This window comes from Ovis aries, chromosome 1 (assembly GCF_016772045.2).
Source record: "Ovis aries strain OAR_USU_Benz2616 breed Rambouillet chromosome 1, ARS-UI_Ramb_v3.0, whole genome shotgun sequence".
NCBI lineage: Eukaryota > Metazoa > Chordata > Mammalia > Artiodactyla > Bovidae > Ovis > Ovis aries.
The window spans coordinates 42,989,437-43,004,571 of NC_056054.1; the positions used below are offsets into that span (position 1 = coordinate 42,989,437).

General features: G+C 42.3%; 1 protein-coding gene and 1 long non-coding RNA gene across 3 annotated transcripts in view; one reads left to right on the top strand and one right to left on the bottom strand.

The window, feature by feature from the left end:
* The window catches only part of LOC132659276 (uncharacterized), a 652,410-nt gene that overhangs the window by 244,517 nt on the left and 392,758 nt on the right, over window positions 1-15,135 (bottom strand). The gene's annotated exons all lie outside the window — the stretch shown is intronic.
* The window catches only part of IL12RB2 (interleukin 12 receptor subunit beta 2), a 75,319-nt gene that overhangs the window by 16,905 nt on the left and 43,279 nt on the right, over window positions 1-15,135 (top strand). For both annotated transcript variants that reach the window (XM_042243522.1, NM_001252175.1), the window contains 1 exon segment: window positions 7,163-7,242. In XM_042243522.1, the coding sequence (XP_042099456.1) occupies window positions 7,163-7,242 (80 nt within the window).

Below are 15,135 nucleotides of genomic sequence, written 5' to 3' on the forward strand. Positions count from 1 at the left end.
TACCTTTTTGCCTAAGACTTGAGGAAATGAGAATGAATGGTTCTTTACCTACTAAAGGGACTTAGCGACAAACATTTTCATTAGAGGGAAAATGTTACGTTTGAGATCCAATGAGTGTCCCTACCCTCTTTTCTTCTTCTTGCCTCTTCTAAGCTCAACATCTACCCTGGAAGAAATAAATGCCTAAGCTTAATTTTTTGACAAGATGGTAATCACTCCAATGGAGGAAATGCTTTTCATGAACCCCTCCAAAAGAAGTCAATAGGGAGTAAAAAACACTTCTCTGGATGGCCTATAAGGAATGTATATATGTTAGGAACTATGCCAGGTACTCAGATACAGTGATAACCAGTCAGATCCTCAGATTCAGGGAATTGCAGTCTATCTTGGAACATCAGGGAAAATTCCTGGAAGAGATGGCACCAAGAATAAGCTGCAAAGCCCAAAGGGAATCTGGCCTTCTACCATCTGGAGTATGTGGTCTCCAAGGTACTGCACTAGAAGGAAAGAGCTATTACCTCCTAGAAGTACTTGCTTCTGTGAAATCTCTTCTACCCTGTTGATTTTTCTTCTACCCTGTTGGCCAGTTCTTCCTAGTCTTTTATGCTGGCCATCTTCTTCTTCTTAATCTCAATATATAGGGCTTTGCACTGGGTCTCTTTCTTTTCCCAGCTGACCTCATTCAATCTCATGGCTCTAAAACTAGATAGGTAGGTAAAGAGAAAGAAAGAATATAGTTTCTGTTCTGGAGTCTCTCCAGAACTTCAGATTTTGTACTCCAGTCACCTATTCTACATCTTCACTTAGATATCAACAGATACACTAAACCTCACATAGCCTAAAAAGATTGTTTTTTCTCCAATGGAAAATGCTTTCAGAATGCCTCCGTTTCAGTCTTTCCTTTCGTGGTAAATGACTTTACCATCTTCCTAGTTATTCAAGTCGAAAAATGGAGAAATTATCCTCAAATTCTCCTTTTCTCCCATTCCCTCATACCCGCATTGAGTCTCCTAAACATTTAAAGTCTATTCATTGCTTCCATTGCTACTCTGACTATCCTAGTTTAAGCTACTTTCTCATTACAAAACATAACAACAAAATGAACACTTACAAACTCATCATTCCAGTTAAATGCTGTAAAATTACTGATGTATTCTTACCCTGTTACACTTCCCCACAGGTAGCCACTATCCTGGATTGCATGTTTATGTCATCATCACACTTTTCTCATAGTTTTCAGAAATGTATATATTTCTAAACAGTGATTAGTGTTGCTTGTTTTAAGCTTGGTCAAAATTAAATGCAGTATATAATCTTTTCCAACTCACTTTTTTTCCCCATCAGCACTCTAACATGATGCCTCCATTGATTTTAGGATAGAGGAAACATCCTGCTTCTGTTAAGAAATAGGCTCTTTACTTGTGATCTGGATGTTGAAAGATTATCTTTCTTAAAAAGAAAAAAAAAATTGATGGTGGAGTATTCAGCTATGTCAGATGTTCCCAATAAATCCAGTGAAGTGAGAATAGAGAAGTAATAATCAGATTTGACAAAGCAGCATTGATTTCTGACCAGGAAGAGCATAAGTAGAGTTGTGGGGGCATTGAATGAGAGTGAATGCAAGGTGAGGAAATAAAGACAGTGACGATTCACAACTCTTCAAGAAGTTCTGTGGAGGGGAGCAGAGATGTTGGGCAGTAGCTGGAGTAGGATGTAACATCAAGAAATTCCTTAATGTTTTCTTAGGCTCAGAGATAATACAGTATATTTATAAGGTGATTTTAGGACCCAGCAGAGAAAGAGAGATTAATGATAGAGGAAATAGGATAATAGTGGGAGAGATATACTTGATGAAGCAAGAGGATGGGACCTAAAACTCAAGGAGTTGGTCTGTGATAGAAGTAGGGAATGCTTCATCCACAGTAAAGTCAGTAGAAGTGATGTGTTAGGGAATTGATGAGGAAGTTTGAAAGTTTTCATGGTGGAAATATTAGGGAATCCCTGTCTGGTTGCTTCCTTTTTCTCAGTGAAGTGTGAGGCAAAGACATGAGTTGAGAGAATCAGATCATTTGAAGTGAGCAGATAGAGGGACTTACAGCATCAGCCACTGGGAAGGAGCAACCCCGATGATGAGCCACCGAAAATAGTGACAGAAAGGAGTGAAAAGAGAGAGTGAATGATGTGTTGAAAGTTATCAAAGAGGAGGAGGGGTGGGGAAGTCTGTGTAGGGCTTCCCATGGAGACATAGCAGGTGGTAACGTATGAAGGCAAGAGTCTACCACTAAGAAACTTGTTTAATCATGTAGGTGTTTGTGAATCTGTGAATCTATTTGAGTTATTTGAATCTATATTTTAGAGAAGTGTATCACAGTCCAAAGAGTGGACACTGAGGAACCAAGGTGGTGGATGACTTACTTAGCTCTGTCTTTCCCTGCTTAGAGCATGGCTTGGACCAAAATATTCTCATGGGTTCAATTTAGTCCACTACCTGAAATCTCTCAAGGTACTCCTTTTTCATATTCACTTTGTGTTAAATTCTCTATTTTCACTGTTCTTAGAGATCTTTCTACTCTACCCCACTGCATGCTAAAACCTCTGTGGTGGGTTTGCTGTCTACTTGCAATTCAGTTGCTCTCATCCACACCCTTGCACTTGCCTTGGCTTCTGAGATGGATGCTAATCTCAGAAGCAGCACATGGCTTAGCCCTGATTTACTTACCACATGTCCTGTTTCATTGAATCCTCAAATCTTAGGATTCCCTTGTAACTCAGTCAGTAAAGAATCTGCCTGCAGTGCAGGAGACCTGGGTTTGATTCCTGGATGGGAAAGATCCCCTGGAGAAGGAAATGGCAGCCCATTCCAGTATTCTTGCCTGGAGAATCCCATGGACAGAGGAGCCTGGTGGGCTACAGTCCATGCAATTACAAGAGTCAGACGTGACTTAACGTCTAAACCACCACCACCAGAATTGAAAGAACCCTTTGAGGGTAGTTAGGCTGATCTTCTGCTTAATTTAGGATGTCCTCTTTTTTTATATTGGTGATTCCTTCCTCTTTAACCCAGTTTTTTTCCTTTACATTGATAGTACATTCGTCTCAGGAGAAATGACTTCCATTGCTCAATATTCATATTTTTTATCATTTGTACTCATCCCTTTTGTGTGTGTCACTTGGGACATATGGGCTTTGTCTTTTCTTTTCTCACCTGCCTGTAATACTTTGATCTGACTTTTTGATAACACTGAGGTTAGGACTCCCAAGTGATTTTGACAGTTGAATGTCAAAGATTCTCTATAATATTAGCCCTTATATTGCTTTACACAGCAGTAGTTTGACATTTCTAGTCATGAAGTTTTACACTTTGAAACCCATACAGATTTGGCTAATGATTTCTCTCCCATAGAGGCTTACACTACAGGTGGGCACTGTTAAAATTTCAGCTTCACTTGCAATTTATCTTTTGAAGAAAATATGACTCTTGAATTAGATTCTTAGCTCTGTAATAATCTGGTAGGTTGTAGAGGCAATGAGTGGCAAGAGAGGTGAGTGTTCCCTTTAAATTTCTCACCTATATGTAATTAACTGAAGACATGTAGCACCATGGAACATGCCAACTGGCCTAGACACTGAGCACACCGTAGTTTCCAAATCCTGATTATGTAGTCAATGTCTGGATCGTCTAGTTTGTGGCGTGTTTAGATCTTTGCTCAACACGGTGAACGTTAACAGACGAGCAGGGTCTTTGGAGACAGCAAAACTTGGGCCCAGCTCTCAGCTTTGCCATTACCATCTCTGCAGTTTTTGTAAATCACTGGACCTTTGTCATCCTCCTTGTCCTCAGCTGCAAAACAGGTCTAATCGTATGCTCCCTCTGCATTGTGTGAGGATTAAGTGAGAGCATGGATATATAGTGTCCAAAGATTACTTGGCACGTGGTAGGTGGTCAGTAAACGCCGGGCCCCCTTCCTTTCTGTTGCCTGTGCTTTCTTCCTTTTTACGTATGGACTAGCAGGAAAAAAAGTTTTGAGCTTGATTCCTGGGTCGCTGTAATCCTGAAGGATAGAGAGCACTTTCAGAATGTCTTCTGTATACATTTCTTACCGTTAAGTCCTTGCTGCAAGGGTGAATACTACCACTGGTCAGAAGAGAAGGGGAAGAACTGAATGTTTAAAAGTTAAAAGAGATGAAGGTGAGAGAGGCAGGAAGAGGAAGTGACAAAGGAAAAGACTAGAACATGAAAGAGGCACACCCAATAGAGGGCCTAAGTTTTACAGAGACGTCGTAAGCCTTAGCAGAGCCAGGCAACTGCATGGTGCAGAGCAAAGATCATAGACCAAACAGAGCTGTGTTCAAAGCCTGGCTTCTCCACTAATTAGTTCTGGAAGTTTGATCAAGTTCCTTAACTTCTTTGAACTTCAGTTTTCAAGTGAAGAAAACAACAGCAGCTAAATTAACTGAGTGCTTAACATATGTAAGCACTCTTACGTTCATTTAAATTCTCACAATAGCCCCATCTGACATGTAAAATTATGATCCTCATTTGACAGATGAGGAACCTGGCTTAAGGACATGGTTAGCATTGTTCAGGATCACAGAGCCTGGATTTGCCCATCGAGGGCCTGGCTCTGGAGCTCACACTTTAACCACTGCACCAAAGCTAGTGTGTCATGGGGCCGAGGAGGACATGAGATGGCACTGAATGGGCTCACATGGGGCCTGCCCGTGGTATGTGCTGAGACGTGTGCCCCCTCCCTGTCCTTCTTTCTCTTCTCTGCCGGGAGCCAGTGTGAGGAATCCCGCCCGTGACAAGGTCACGAGGAAGGAAGCTGACATACGCAAGGCGTGCTCAGACTTCAGGGACCCCTCTGGAAATTCCTAAGCATGTACCCCCAACAAAAATCTGCTGGTTTTTGTGCTCTGCTTTTCCACTCTTCTGACATTTTCTGGAAAAAGTCAATTCAGGACTTTAGTCTTCTGCATTTGAAAGAGTGTTTCAATCCAAAAACCCCTCTGATGATGACTTTCTAGCCTGCCTGCAGGACTCGTACAGCTGCGCACGTGATTGTTTGAGGCCTCCTGACCGCAGGAGGCACAGGAAGCTTAAAACATCCTAGGAATGTAGGAGCTTCCGAGGAGTCAAAATCTTTAGAATAGGACTGATTAAAAGTTTCATTTGTTGAGTCAATGCTTGCTGCTAAATTTTCATATCCTTTATTTTTAGATATAGTTGGTATATAGAAAAACAAGTAGTAGACCTGGTATTAGCAACATTAGATCTTTGAGTTAAGTACCTTCTTTGTTATAACCCACTGCACCTTTGTTCTATAGAGATGTAACTTTAGCGCTTTAAGGAGATGTAGATTAAAGAAAAACACTTCAGGGGAAACAAAATTAACATTCATTAAGGAAGAGAGCCAGAAAGTGTTAACAAGCCTCTTGGCCAGAAGATAATGTAAATCACCTGAGACCTTTTGTATACAAAATGATATATGGAAAGAATCTGGGTTGCGAACGCTACATAATTTTGTGTTACCCATTGATCTCCATGTTTTATCAAAAGTATAAAAGGCCTTCTGAACAATAAAGGATGGGGCCAGCTTCTCGGACCAGTTTCTCGAGCTAGTCTCTCGGCCTGGTTTCTTGGGAATCTGGCTCCCCCGTGTCTCTCTCTCTCTCTGTCTCTCTCTTTCCCTCCCTCTGCTCTTTATTTTAATTTCAGGCTGAATTTCCATCTGGGGCGCGGAGGCTCGCCAGGTCTACTTACTTGCCTTGGCTGTTAAGACCCGCGTGAAAGGGAGCTTAAGGCGAGGCACCCTTAGATATTCAAGCGGGCGCCGGTGGCCCAACGTAGATGGTGCAAATTCCTTGTCTGGAATTTTATTGGTCTTCCGCGTAAACCAAGCTATTCAGCCCTCTTCCTCCACTTAATCTTCCTACTACACTATAGTTTCTTAATCTAATCTTATATCAATCAATAAACAAGTCTTTCCACGCCAACGCCGTCTACCCTTCGAATTCCCTGGATCCACCGGGGCTGGACCCCAGCACTTCTCCCCTTCCTGGCTGCTTGTCTTCTGCCATCCAGGTGGGACTGCTTTCTGGGAATTTCCAGCTGGTTAAATGGAACTTGCTGCTCCATGAAGGAACCTCAGATAGCTTCACCCTAATATACTCTGAGGGTCACTGTTACACAGGTTGGCGCAATTGAAGCCTGTTTTCAGAGATTGTTTCTATTGATTCCACCCCTGGCTGTAAATCAAAACAAATCTGATAGTGAGAGAAATAAAACTATTTCACCCACTCATAATACACATACATACACACACTTAGACATAGGAGTTGATTATTCAGTTTCTTTTCAAAAAAATATGTTCAGTTGACCTTCTCAAATTAAATTAGGTCATATTTGACCATTGTTTTATGGAGTGGTGGTTATTTCTTCTACTAGTTCAGCCTGTGTTTCAGCATCAAGTAGATGAGATTGCCTGGTTTGTTCATTTGCTTGTTCATCATTTAACAAAGAGTAACTGGGAGCCTGTTACATTCTAAGCACTGCGCTGGGTGTGAGGAATGCTAAGATGAATGAGACAGACTTCCTTACAAATAGATTATTATCTAATGGTCATAAAACCAAATCATTATATTCCAACATAAATTCAGGAATGGAGATGAACACAAAGTTCAGCCTTTGTGTTTTGTATTTTACAGGATTGAAAAATGTTTTCCTCGTGATGTATGTCTGTGTTTTCTGTTGAGAATTCTTTATGCATTCCAACAAAAACGAATTAACTGTGTATACTTTCTTTGAGTTATTTTGCTAATACATGTTTAAGGGTAAGTTAAGAATGTAATGTCCCCTTGTCATTTTTTAAAGTTTGTTCCTAAGGTTGCTGTTTAGTCACACAGTCATGTTTGACTCTTTGGGATCCCCATGGACTATAGCGCTTTGCTTTTTATGACTTCTGTGGTCCAGCATGTTCATTATTTAACAAAAGAAAAGGAAAATACTGGGACACACAAAAAAATTGAAATTATCCTATAATTCTACTCTCTTAGAATCATTTAATCAATAACCAATTGACTTTTAAAGTTTTTACATTGTGTATTTGTATATATGTATATATATATGAAGCTGTGGATTTTTTTTTCCCCTTCAAAACAGAGCCTATTGGGATGTTAGATGTCTGGTACATGAGACAGCACATTGACCACAATAGACAACAGATTTCTCTTTTCTGGAAGGTAAGTTTGCAGTGTCCACTTAAAATTCAGAACTATATAGTGTTTTTTAATTGAGATATAATTGACATATGAAGAGAATTACATATTGGGACGGGTAAGTTTCAAGGCCGAAGAACTTGTTCCATAGTTGCTTTGATTTGAGGCTTCAGAGACTGTGTTGGAACTCATTTTCTCAGCCAGATCTTCATGGTGGTTGACTCGAAGTCATTTACTTTTCCGGCACAAGGGTGAGGCCTCTTGACTTCCTGCCTCCACACAATCACAGCTTTCCCTCATCCACTTCCAGTCAGATCAAGGTCTCTTCCCTTGCCGAACTGTGCCCAGCCTCTGACCCCATTCACCACACCTTCTCACCTGATTCTGTTCTCCTCTCTGCCTCCTCCCACCCCACAGATACCATATGCTCCACAGTGACCACCTCACTTTTTCATTTTAGGGGAGAGTAAAGCTGTGGATACAGATATTTAGGAATATGCATGGTCAGAAAAGTCAAAATCTTCCCTTGCCGAACTGTGCCCACACTGCCTCTGACCCAAAATTACACCACAATCCTGCTCTCACCTGACTCTGTTCTCCTCTCATGCCTCCTCAGCACCCCACAATGGAGTGCCATTCATTTTGCTTCCACAGAGTGACCACCTACACTTTTTCATTTTAGGGGAGAGACACAGATATAAGGACTGTGAGATACTAGTAAGAATAATCGCCAGTCCATGTCTGACATAGGGTGCAGCATTTGATGGCCAGAGATGAGGGGGGTGGAAAGTAAGCTCCTCTACCTCAGAAATACTAATAATAGTCAAAAATAAGAGAAATAGGAATAGAAAACAGCCTTTCCTCAGGAATAGTAGTAAAATGGTGGTAAACAGAACAACCTTCCAGGAAACAATGAGGCCTAATGTTATGACAGAATGTAAAAGTTTCACAAAGTGCTGAAAGCTGGTATTATCATTTCACTTAACCCTTACAAAAACCCTAAGAGATACATACTAGTATCCCCACTAACACATGAAAAAAACTGAGAGTCCAAAAAAGGAGGTTTTTCACAAAGTCAACCACCTACTAAGTGCAGAGCTGGGACTAAAACCCCATCCAGAGCTCTTTCTGCTACAGTATGACTCATTTTGCCCCCCAAAATATATATACTGTTCGAATTGAGCTACTGATTGGCATGTTTATAAGAAGAGGTTTTATTTCTCAAAAGCTATGCCCTTTTTACGACATGTCTTCCAGTTAAGGGTAGATAAACAGTTTTGGAATTATGCAGCTGACAAGCACGAAACCAGAAGTCAGAGTAATAAAGTCCTCTGATAGGGTTACCATGATAGATTTTGATAATCACAGTCTTCTTCAATTTTAAGAAATGAGCTCTTTCTCCCTCTTTCCCTTTCTCTCTCTCACACATAGAATCTCTGGTATAAAAGGAGACTACTGTAAATAGCTTGGTGAGTCATAATCAAGTTCTTCACTTTGAAACTAAAACTGCAGCTTAAAATTTATCTTAAAAAAATGAATTTTTAATAGCAAGATTATTCTTAAAGCAAGGCATTTAGAGCAACCGTAATTTGTAAACAGTATAGAAGAACCTAGCTCAATTCCTGGCTGTTGGTTTTCATTTTCACAAGTGAGCAACTGGTTAAAATGCAAATTCTTCGTCCCGTAAAGATCCCTCCTCCAAAAATGTCCTTTACAGTTATCTGAAAATATGCTGTTCTGGTCCCATTTCATTCCTCTCAACTCTGGGGTTTCTCTTGATAGAATGAGGGTAATGATCAAAGTACCTGCAGAATTCAAGGTGGGGAGTGGAGGCACAAGTAAATGAGAAGGTGCAAATCCAGAAAAATCACTGGGGCTGCCAAGGAAAAATTAGATGGTACTGCAACATGATTTTTCTCATAACAGTGTAACCAACATACCCAGTGCTAGACCTGTCTTTCTTTCTGTCACAAAGAGCAGTTAGAATAGGCATAAGCAGGGCACCCTGAAGCCAGCCTCGGAGCAAAGTCAAAATAACGATTTGTTAGCCAACAGGTAATGTATAGCAAACTTCCATATGCAGACTCCTCTCTGCTGCTCATCTTAATCTTGTCCCTGTTTCTTAGAAAGCTTTAGGTTCTAAAATGAAGTCTTGAAATTCAAAAGGGCTTTAAAACTCTTCTAGTCCACCCTATCTCTCATGAACATTGCTCCTAGTCCAGCCAGGACAGACAGATGTCTCTGCTGGGACCTTCTGGGACAGGAAAAACTGCTCTGGAGACAGCCCACCTTGAGGGCATCTCTTGTCTATAAGTTAGAAAAGGTTTTCTTTTGTGGAGCCAAAATTGTGGGCCCAAGAAGGATCTTTTGGACCGGAACGAATTTGAATAAGAAACCAAAAATGTAAAAACTAGAAGCTTCTACAACCTTATGCTAGATGGTGGTTATGAAAGGGCACCTTCAAAACCTTCAGCGATTGTCCAGCCTGAAAAAGCAGAGTTGGAGTTGCTACAGGACTTAGTCCCTAGTCCTTCCCAGGTGGCGCTAGTGGTAAAGAACCCTCCTGCCAAGGCAGGAGACATAAGAGATTTGGGTTCTGATCCCTGGGTCGGGAAGATTCCCCTGGAGAAGGAAATGGCAACCCATTCCAGTTTTCTTGCCTGGAGAGCTCCAGGGACAGAGGAGCCCAGCAGGCTACAGCGCATAGGGTCACACAGAGTCAGACAAAACTGAAGTGATTCAGCACATGCACACACAGGACTTAGTCTTTTTCTGTTGAATCCCGGAATTCTTCAATGGCCCTACACAGGAAGTGGCAATTAAACCCTGCCCAGAGTTACTGAGATGAGTGGTTCTGCTCTGAGCCCCAGAACCACGAATCCCAGACCTCTAGAGCCAAAGGGCATTTAAGCAGCATGCAGTTCCAACAATCATTTTACAAACATGGAAACTGCAGTGTGGGGAGGGGAAGCAATTTCCCACAAGGATTTCTGTAATGTGGTGCCTGCTGTTGGGAGCCCTTCCTGGGTGGAATACTGCCCTTCTGTTTGGAACCACCTCTCTCCCATTCCTCTGACTGGGGATTCCTCTTGCCACCCTCAGGCGGGACTGGGAGCTGCCGGGGCAGTGCTGTGACATGAGAAACTCATCAAAACCTCAGAACAGCCTGCAGCCAGATCAGGTGCTTTGTGGTGGGGCCCAGTCAGACCTCACTGGGGAAGGGAAGTGAAGACATGCGTGTGGTGGGTGATTTTTCTTTTTTAACTTTGTTCAATACTGGGAAACCCAATGAAAGGGACACCCCGCCACTGCAGAGGGGAATTCAGGGCTTCAGCACCAAAGGAAGCCCCAAGTAAAACCCCGTCAGCCTGTGAACACAGAGAGAGCACGTTTCTCTTGCTGCTGGGGAAATGAGAGATGACCTTTCACTTCTCTAGTATGTTTACACTAGAGGAGAACAACTTGATGCTGAATGGGTACAGCCCAGGTGTGTGCTGAGGGGGGGGCGGGGGAGCAGGGGTGTGGAGGGAGGGGAGACAGGAGAGGGTGTGTGAGTGTCTGGAGTGGTGTGTCTGCATGTGTGCTGTGTGTGTGTGAGTGCACAGGTGTATGAATGCGTGTGAATTTTGTATTTGTGGGAGGGATCTGATTGTGTGGGTGTGTAGAGTATGTGTGTGAGTGTGCAGGCATGTATGCTGTGCATGTATGTGAGTGTCTTAGTCACATCTAATAAAATACCGTAGTTGGGGGGCTTGTAAATAGCAGAGATCAATTTCTCACAGTTCTGGATGCTGGAAATCTGAGATCTGGCTGCCAGCACGGGTAGGTAAGGGCCCTCTTCTTGGTCGCACACTTCTCTTGTGTCCTGACATGGTGACATGGTGGAAAGGGCTAGACAGCTGTCTGGGGTCTTAGAGAGTGCTGATGCCATCCATGGGTGCTCCACCCTTATGACCTAATCAACTCACAGAGGCCCCCCCCTCCTGACACCATCACATTAGGTGTGAAATTCCAATGTGTGAATCACCATTGCAGTGAGTGAGTGTAAAGGCGTGAACGTGTGGAAGATGGGTGTGTGGGGTGTATGTGGGTGTGAGTGTGGGTGAATATGTGTGGGTCTGTGAGTGTGGGGGGTGGGTGTGAATGTGAGCATCTACGTGTGTGTCTATTTATGAATGTGAGTGTGAGCGTGTTGAGGGTAGAGGAGACTGCTATTGTTCTGGTTCCTATGTAGTTCCTCATTTTCCCACACCTTGGTTTCTCCTAAAAGATACATTTCCTCAAAAGTATTCTGTACTGTTTTTTGCCATAGTTTTTTTTTGTTGTTGTTATTGTTGTTGTTTTTAATTTTTGGTCATACCACACGGCTTGTGAGATCTTAGCTCCTTGACCAGGGATTGAACCTGCAGTAAAAGCACGGAGTCCTAACCGCTGGACCACTAAGGAAGTCCCCATAGTTGCTTTTAAGAGAAAAAGTACTTTCTATGCTGAAGCCAAAAAATTGAGCCTAATCTATAAAACACCCGGGTATTGTCAAAACAGTAAATGCGGTGGTAGAAAATGTTGCTGTGTCACCAACAGCCCCAGTGTTGGATGAGAGCCCTTCACAAGGGGTCACCAATTCTTTCCCTCACATTCCAACATCCCCTTCTGCACAAACCTTCACATCATTTCCTTTGCTTTGACCAGTTATTTCCATCTGTGATTCCAGTATACTTTTCCTTCAGTTAACTCAGCTTCCATCCTTTAAGAAGAAAATCACTTTGGATATATATGGATGATGTATGAAAAGATATGACAGTGGGTTAAAGCCACGTTACCCTTTCCAGTTTCCTCTGTCAGTTTCTTCAGAGTCCTCTCACTGAAACATGAACTAATCATGAACTTTCTGACGTTTGGGTTTAGACCATGGGTCTGGAAGAGAAATGTCTGTGTGCAGATGGAGCTGAGTTCCCTTCTTTATTAGCTCACTCCCTCATTTGTTCATCCACGTGAACAAGTACATTAAAGCCCCACTTTAGGCCTAGAGCCCTTGTTGTATGCAAGGACATGGAGGTGAACAAGCCAGGGGCAGGCTCCGTGTCCTTGAGCTCACAGTCCAGCAGAGGAGGACAGAAATGCAGAGGGGATGGTGAGGGTCTTCAGGTGTTAAGAAGGAGTTCAAGGTTCAGCTGAGGAAACTATGACCAGGGAGGGGAGGGGTGAGGAATCGGAGAGGACCTTTCAGAAGGTAATATTGGCAGTTTCAGCATCTCCCATCCTCTGTGCAGCTGACTAACTTTGTGAACCATAGACCAAAGTGGAGCTCAGGCAATGAGTCACTGCAGTTAAAGAGACAGAGCGTCAGGAAGACGCAAGGGACAGGAGGGACAATCAGAATCCATGTGAGAGTCTGCTTGTAGTTTATTTGGTTGAAAGGATTTGGAGGTATGGGTAAATTGAGTCAGCAGTCTAGTTTCTGAGGATTAAATAGGGTGAAGTTTTTGTTTGTTTAAACTGAGTTTTTGTTTTTGTTTTTTTTTAATTTATTTTTTTTAATTTTAAAATCTTTAATTCTTACATGCATTCCCAAACATGAACCCCCCCCTCCCACCTCCCTCCCCTGTTTAAACTGAGTTTTAAGGATAAAATCTTTTGGAACATTTAAAAGCTTTAGAAAATAGCATGTATTTTCCCTTAAACTGTTTATGTTGATTCTGTCCAGGTGTTATTACAGTTTTCTGACTTAAAAAAGCAAAAGAAGGTAATATTGGAGTTCCCCAGAAGAACAAATTAGTCAGGACAAGGGTGGGAGAACATTTGCTAGGAAGACCTCAGGGGGGCATGGCTTGGCATGTAACGAATCACATTAGTGAAGTGCTATCCCATAGAAATATTGGGTTGGCCAAAAAGTTCATTCAGCATAAGAGGACACACCTGAACAAACTTTTTGGCCAACCCAGTATAAAGCAAGCTACAGATGCAAGCCATATGTGTAATTTCAAACTTTCTCATAGCCACATTTTAGGACATTAAAAAAAAAAAACAGGTGGAGTTAATTTTAATAATACGTATTACTTAACACAGGTTTATTGGGAATGTTATCATTTCAACATGTAATCAATGTAAAAATTATTAATGAGCTATCTTGGGGTTTCTCTGATGGCTCAGTGGTAAAGAATCCACCTGCCAATGCAGGAGACTCAGGTTTGATCCCCGGGTTGGGAAGATCCCCGGGAGAAGGACATGGCAACTCACTCCAGTATTTTTGCCTGGAGAATCACAGAGACAGAGGAGCCTGGCGGGCTGCAGTCCATAGTGTCGCAGAGTCAGACACGACTGAAGCGACAGCACACACGCATGCATGCACGTGTCTATTAAGTGCCAGTATGGCCAGAGGCCAAGAGCTCACCCTCCAGATGGCACCCCATCCTAGGTCAGGGTAGCCTCATTTCAAAGGCTACATGGCTCCCTCCTGTACTGAGCAAGGTTCCTAAGCCTTGACAACCAGGACAGGAGAGATGGGGAAACGCTTGTTTCCAAAAGCGGGGGAAAGATTGAGCAGGGAAGAGATTCACTTGTTAAAAGAAGTAGTTCATTTTGATAAATAGCTACCCTCAAACCATAAAAGACAAGGAGAAAGAGAAAAGAGCCAGCCCCATACTAGTTAACAGCGCAGCTTCAGAAAAGACAGTTGAGATCAGAAGCAGCTTGCTTAATAATTCACTTGGTTTCTTTCTCCCTGTCTTTGTCTTTGCTGAATGAAGAGTGTTCCAGTCTGTATCACATTGCACTGAAGCCATGAATTAATTCTTTGGCCTGCTCATATGAACGGGATTCAATAAAAGTAGAAAGTACTATTTGTAACCTGGTTTATATTGATGGAGGACAAAGGTCTATTGTAAATCCCCAGGGAAGATTGGCTGCCAGGAGCCTTATATAATTATAGGAGGTATACAACATCAGAATCAATATTTAAATACAAAAGCAGCAGATGGGAAGATTAGTTTTGTTGTGGTATTCAACTCTCTCTCCTTCCCTTTCCGAGCCCTGTCCCAACACAGGCTGGCGCAGAATTGCTGCAGGTACTTTCAGACAGAACAGGTTGCTTTCCCTTGCTTGCTAGTCACACATGCTATGCCAGCTGCAATGCAGGGAATTTGGGTTGGATAGCAGAATGTGGTCAGTGACAAAGATAAGAGTAAGTAGCAGAGAATTAACAGAACATAGAAAACACAGATGCAAGGAGAGTTAAAGCTTGCTTTTAAAAAGTTTCCATTATTTTGCTGTTTTCCAGCTATAAAACAAGATAGAAATCATTATGCCAGGGTAACTGCCAGAAGGTAAATCAGTTCAGAATAACAGAACACCTGGGGAATGCCTACTAAGAGCCAGCATGACAGCAGTTTAAGACCTCATCCTCCAGGTTAGAGCAGCTGTGCTGCCTGGGTTCAAGTTCCAGCTTTACCACTTGCTGGCTATGTGTCCTTGAGCATGGTGCTCAACCTCTCTGTGCCTTATGAGCACAGTGTAGATAATAATAGCATATACTACATGAGATTGCTATGAAAACTAAAGAGAATTGTGACAAGTGTTTGCAAGGTCATTGTTAGGAGGCAAACCCTGTGCGTGACACTGAGAATGTAAAAATGAACTGACAGGCTAATGGGGAAAATAGATCCACATATAGAAACTTCCAGTACAGTGATTTTCAAACCTTCCAGGTAAAGACTGTCTTTACTTTGAACTAGGGTTGCTGAAGGCAGGCAGTCGTAAGTTGAAAAGTTGAGGTATTCAGGCTTAAACCCACAAATGGTATATATTCTTTATAATCAACTGTCTGATATTGATGAGATTTCCACAGAGAGCTGTGGTATAAGCCAGGTTAAGAGGCTATGAATAATAGAGGATTCATAGAATAGCCATAAGGGTAAAGTG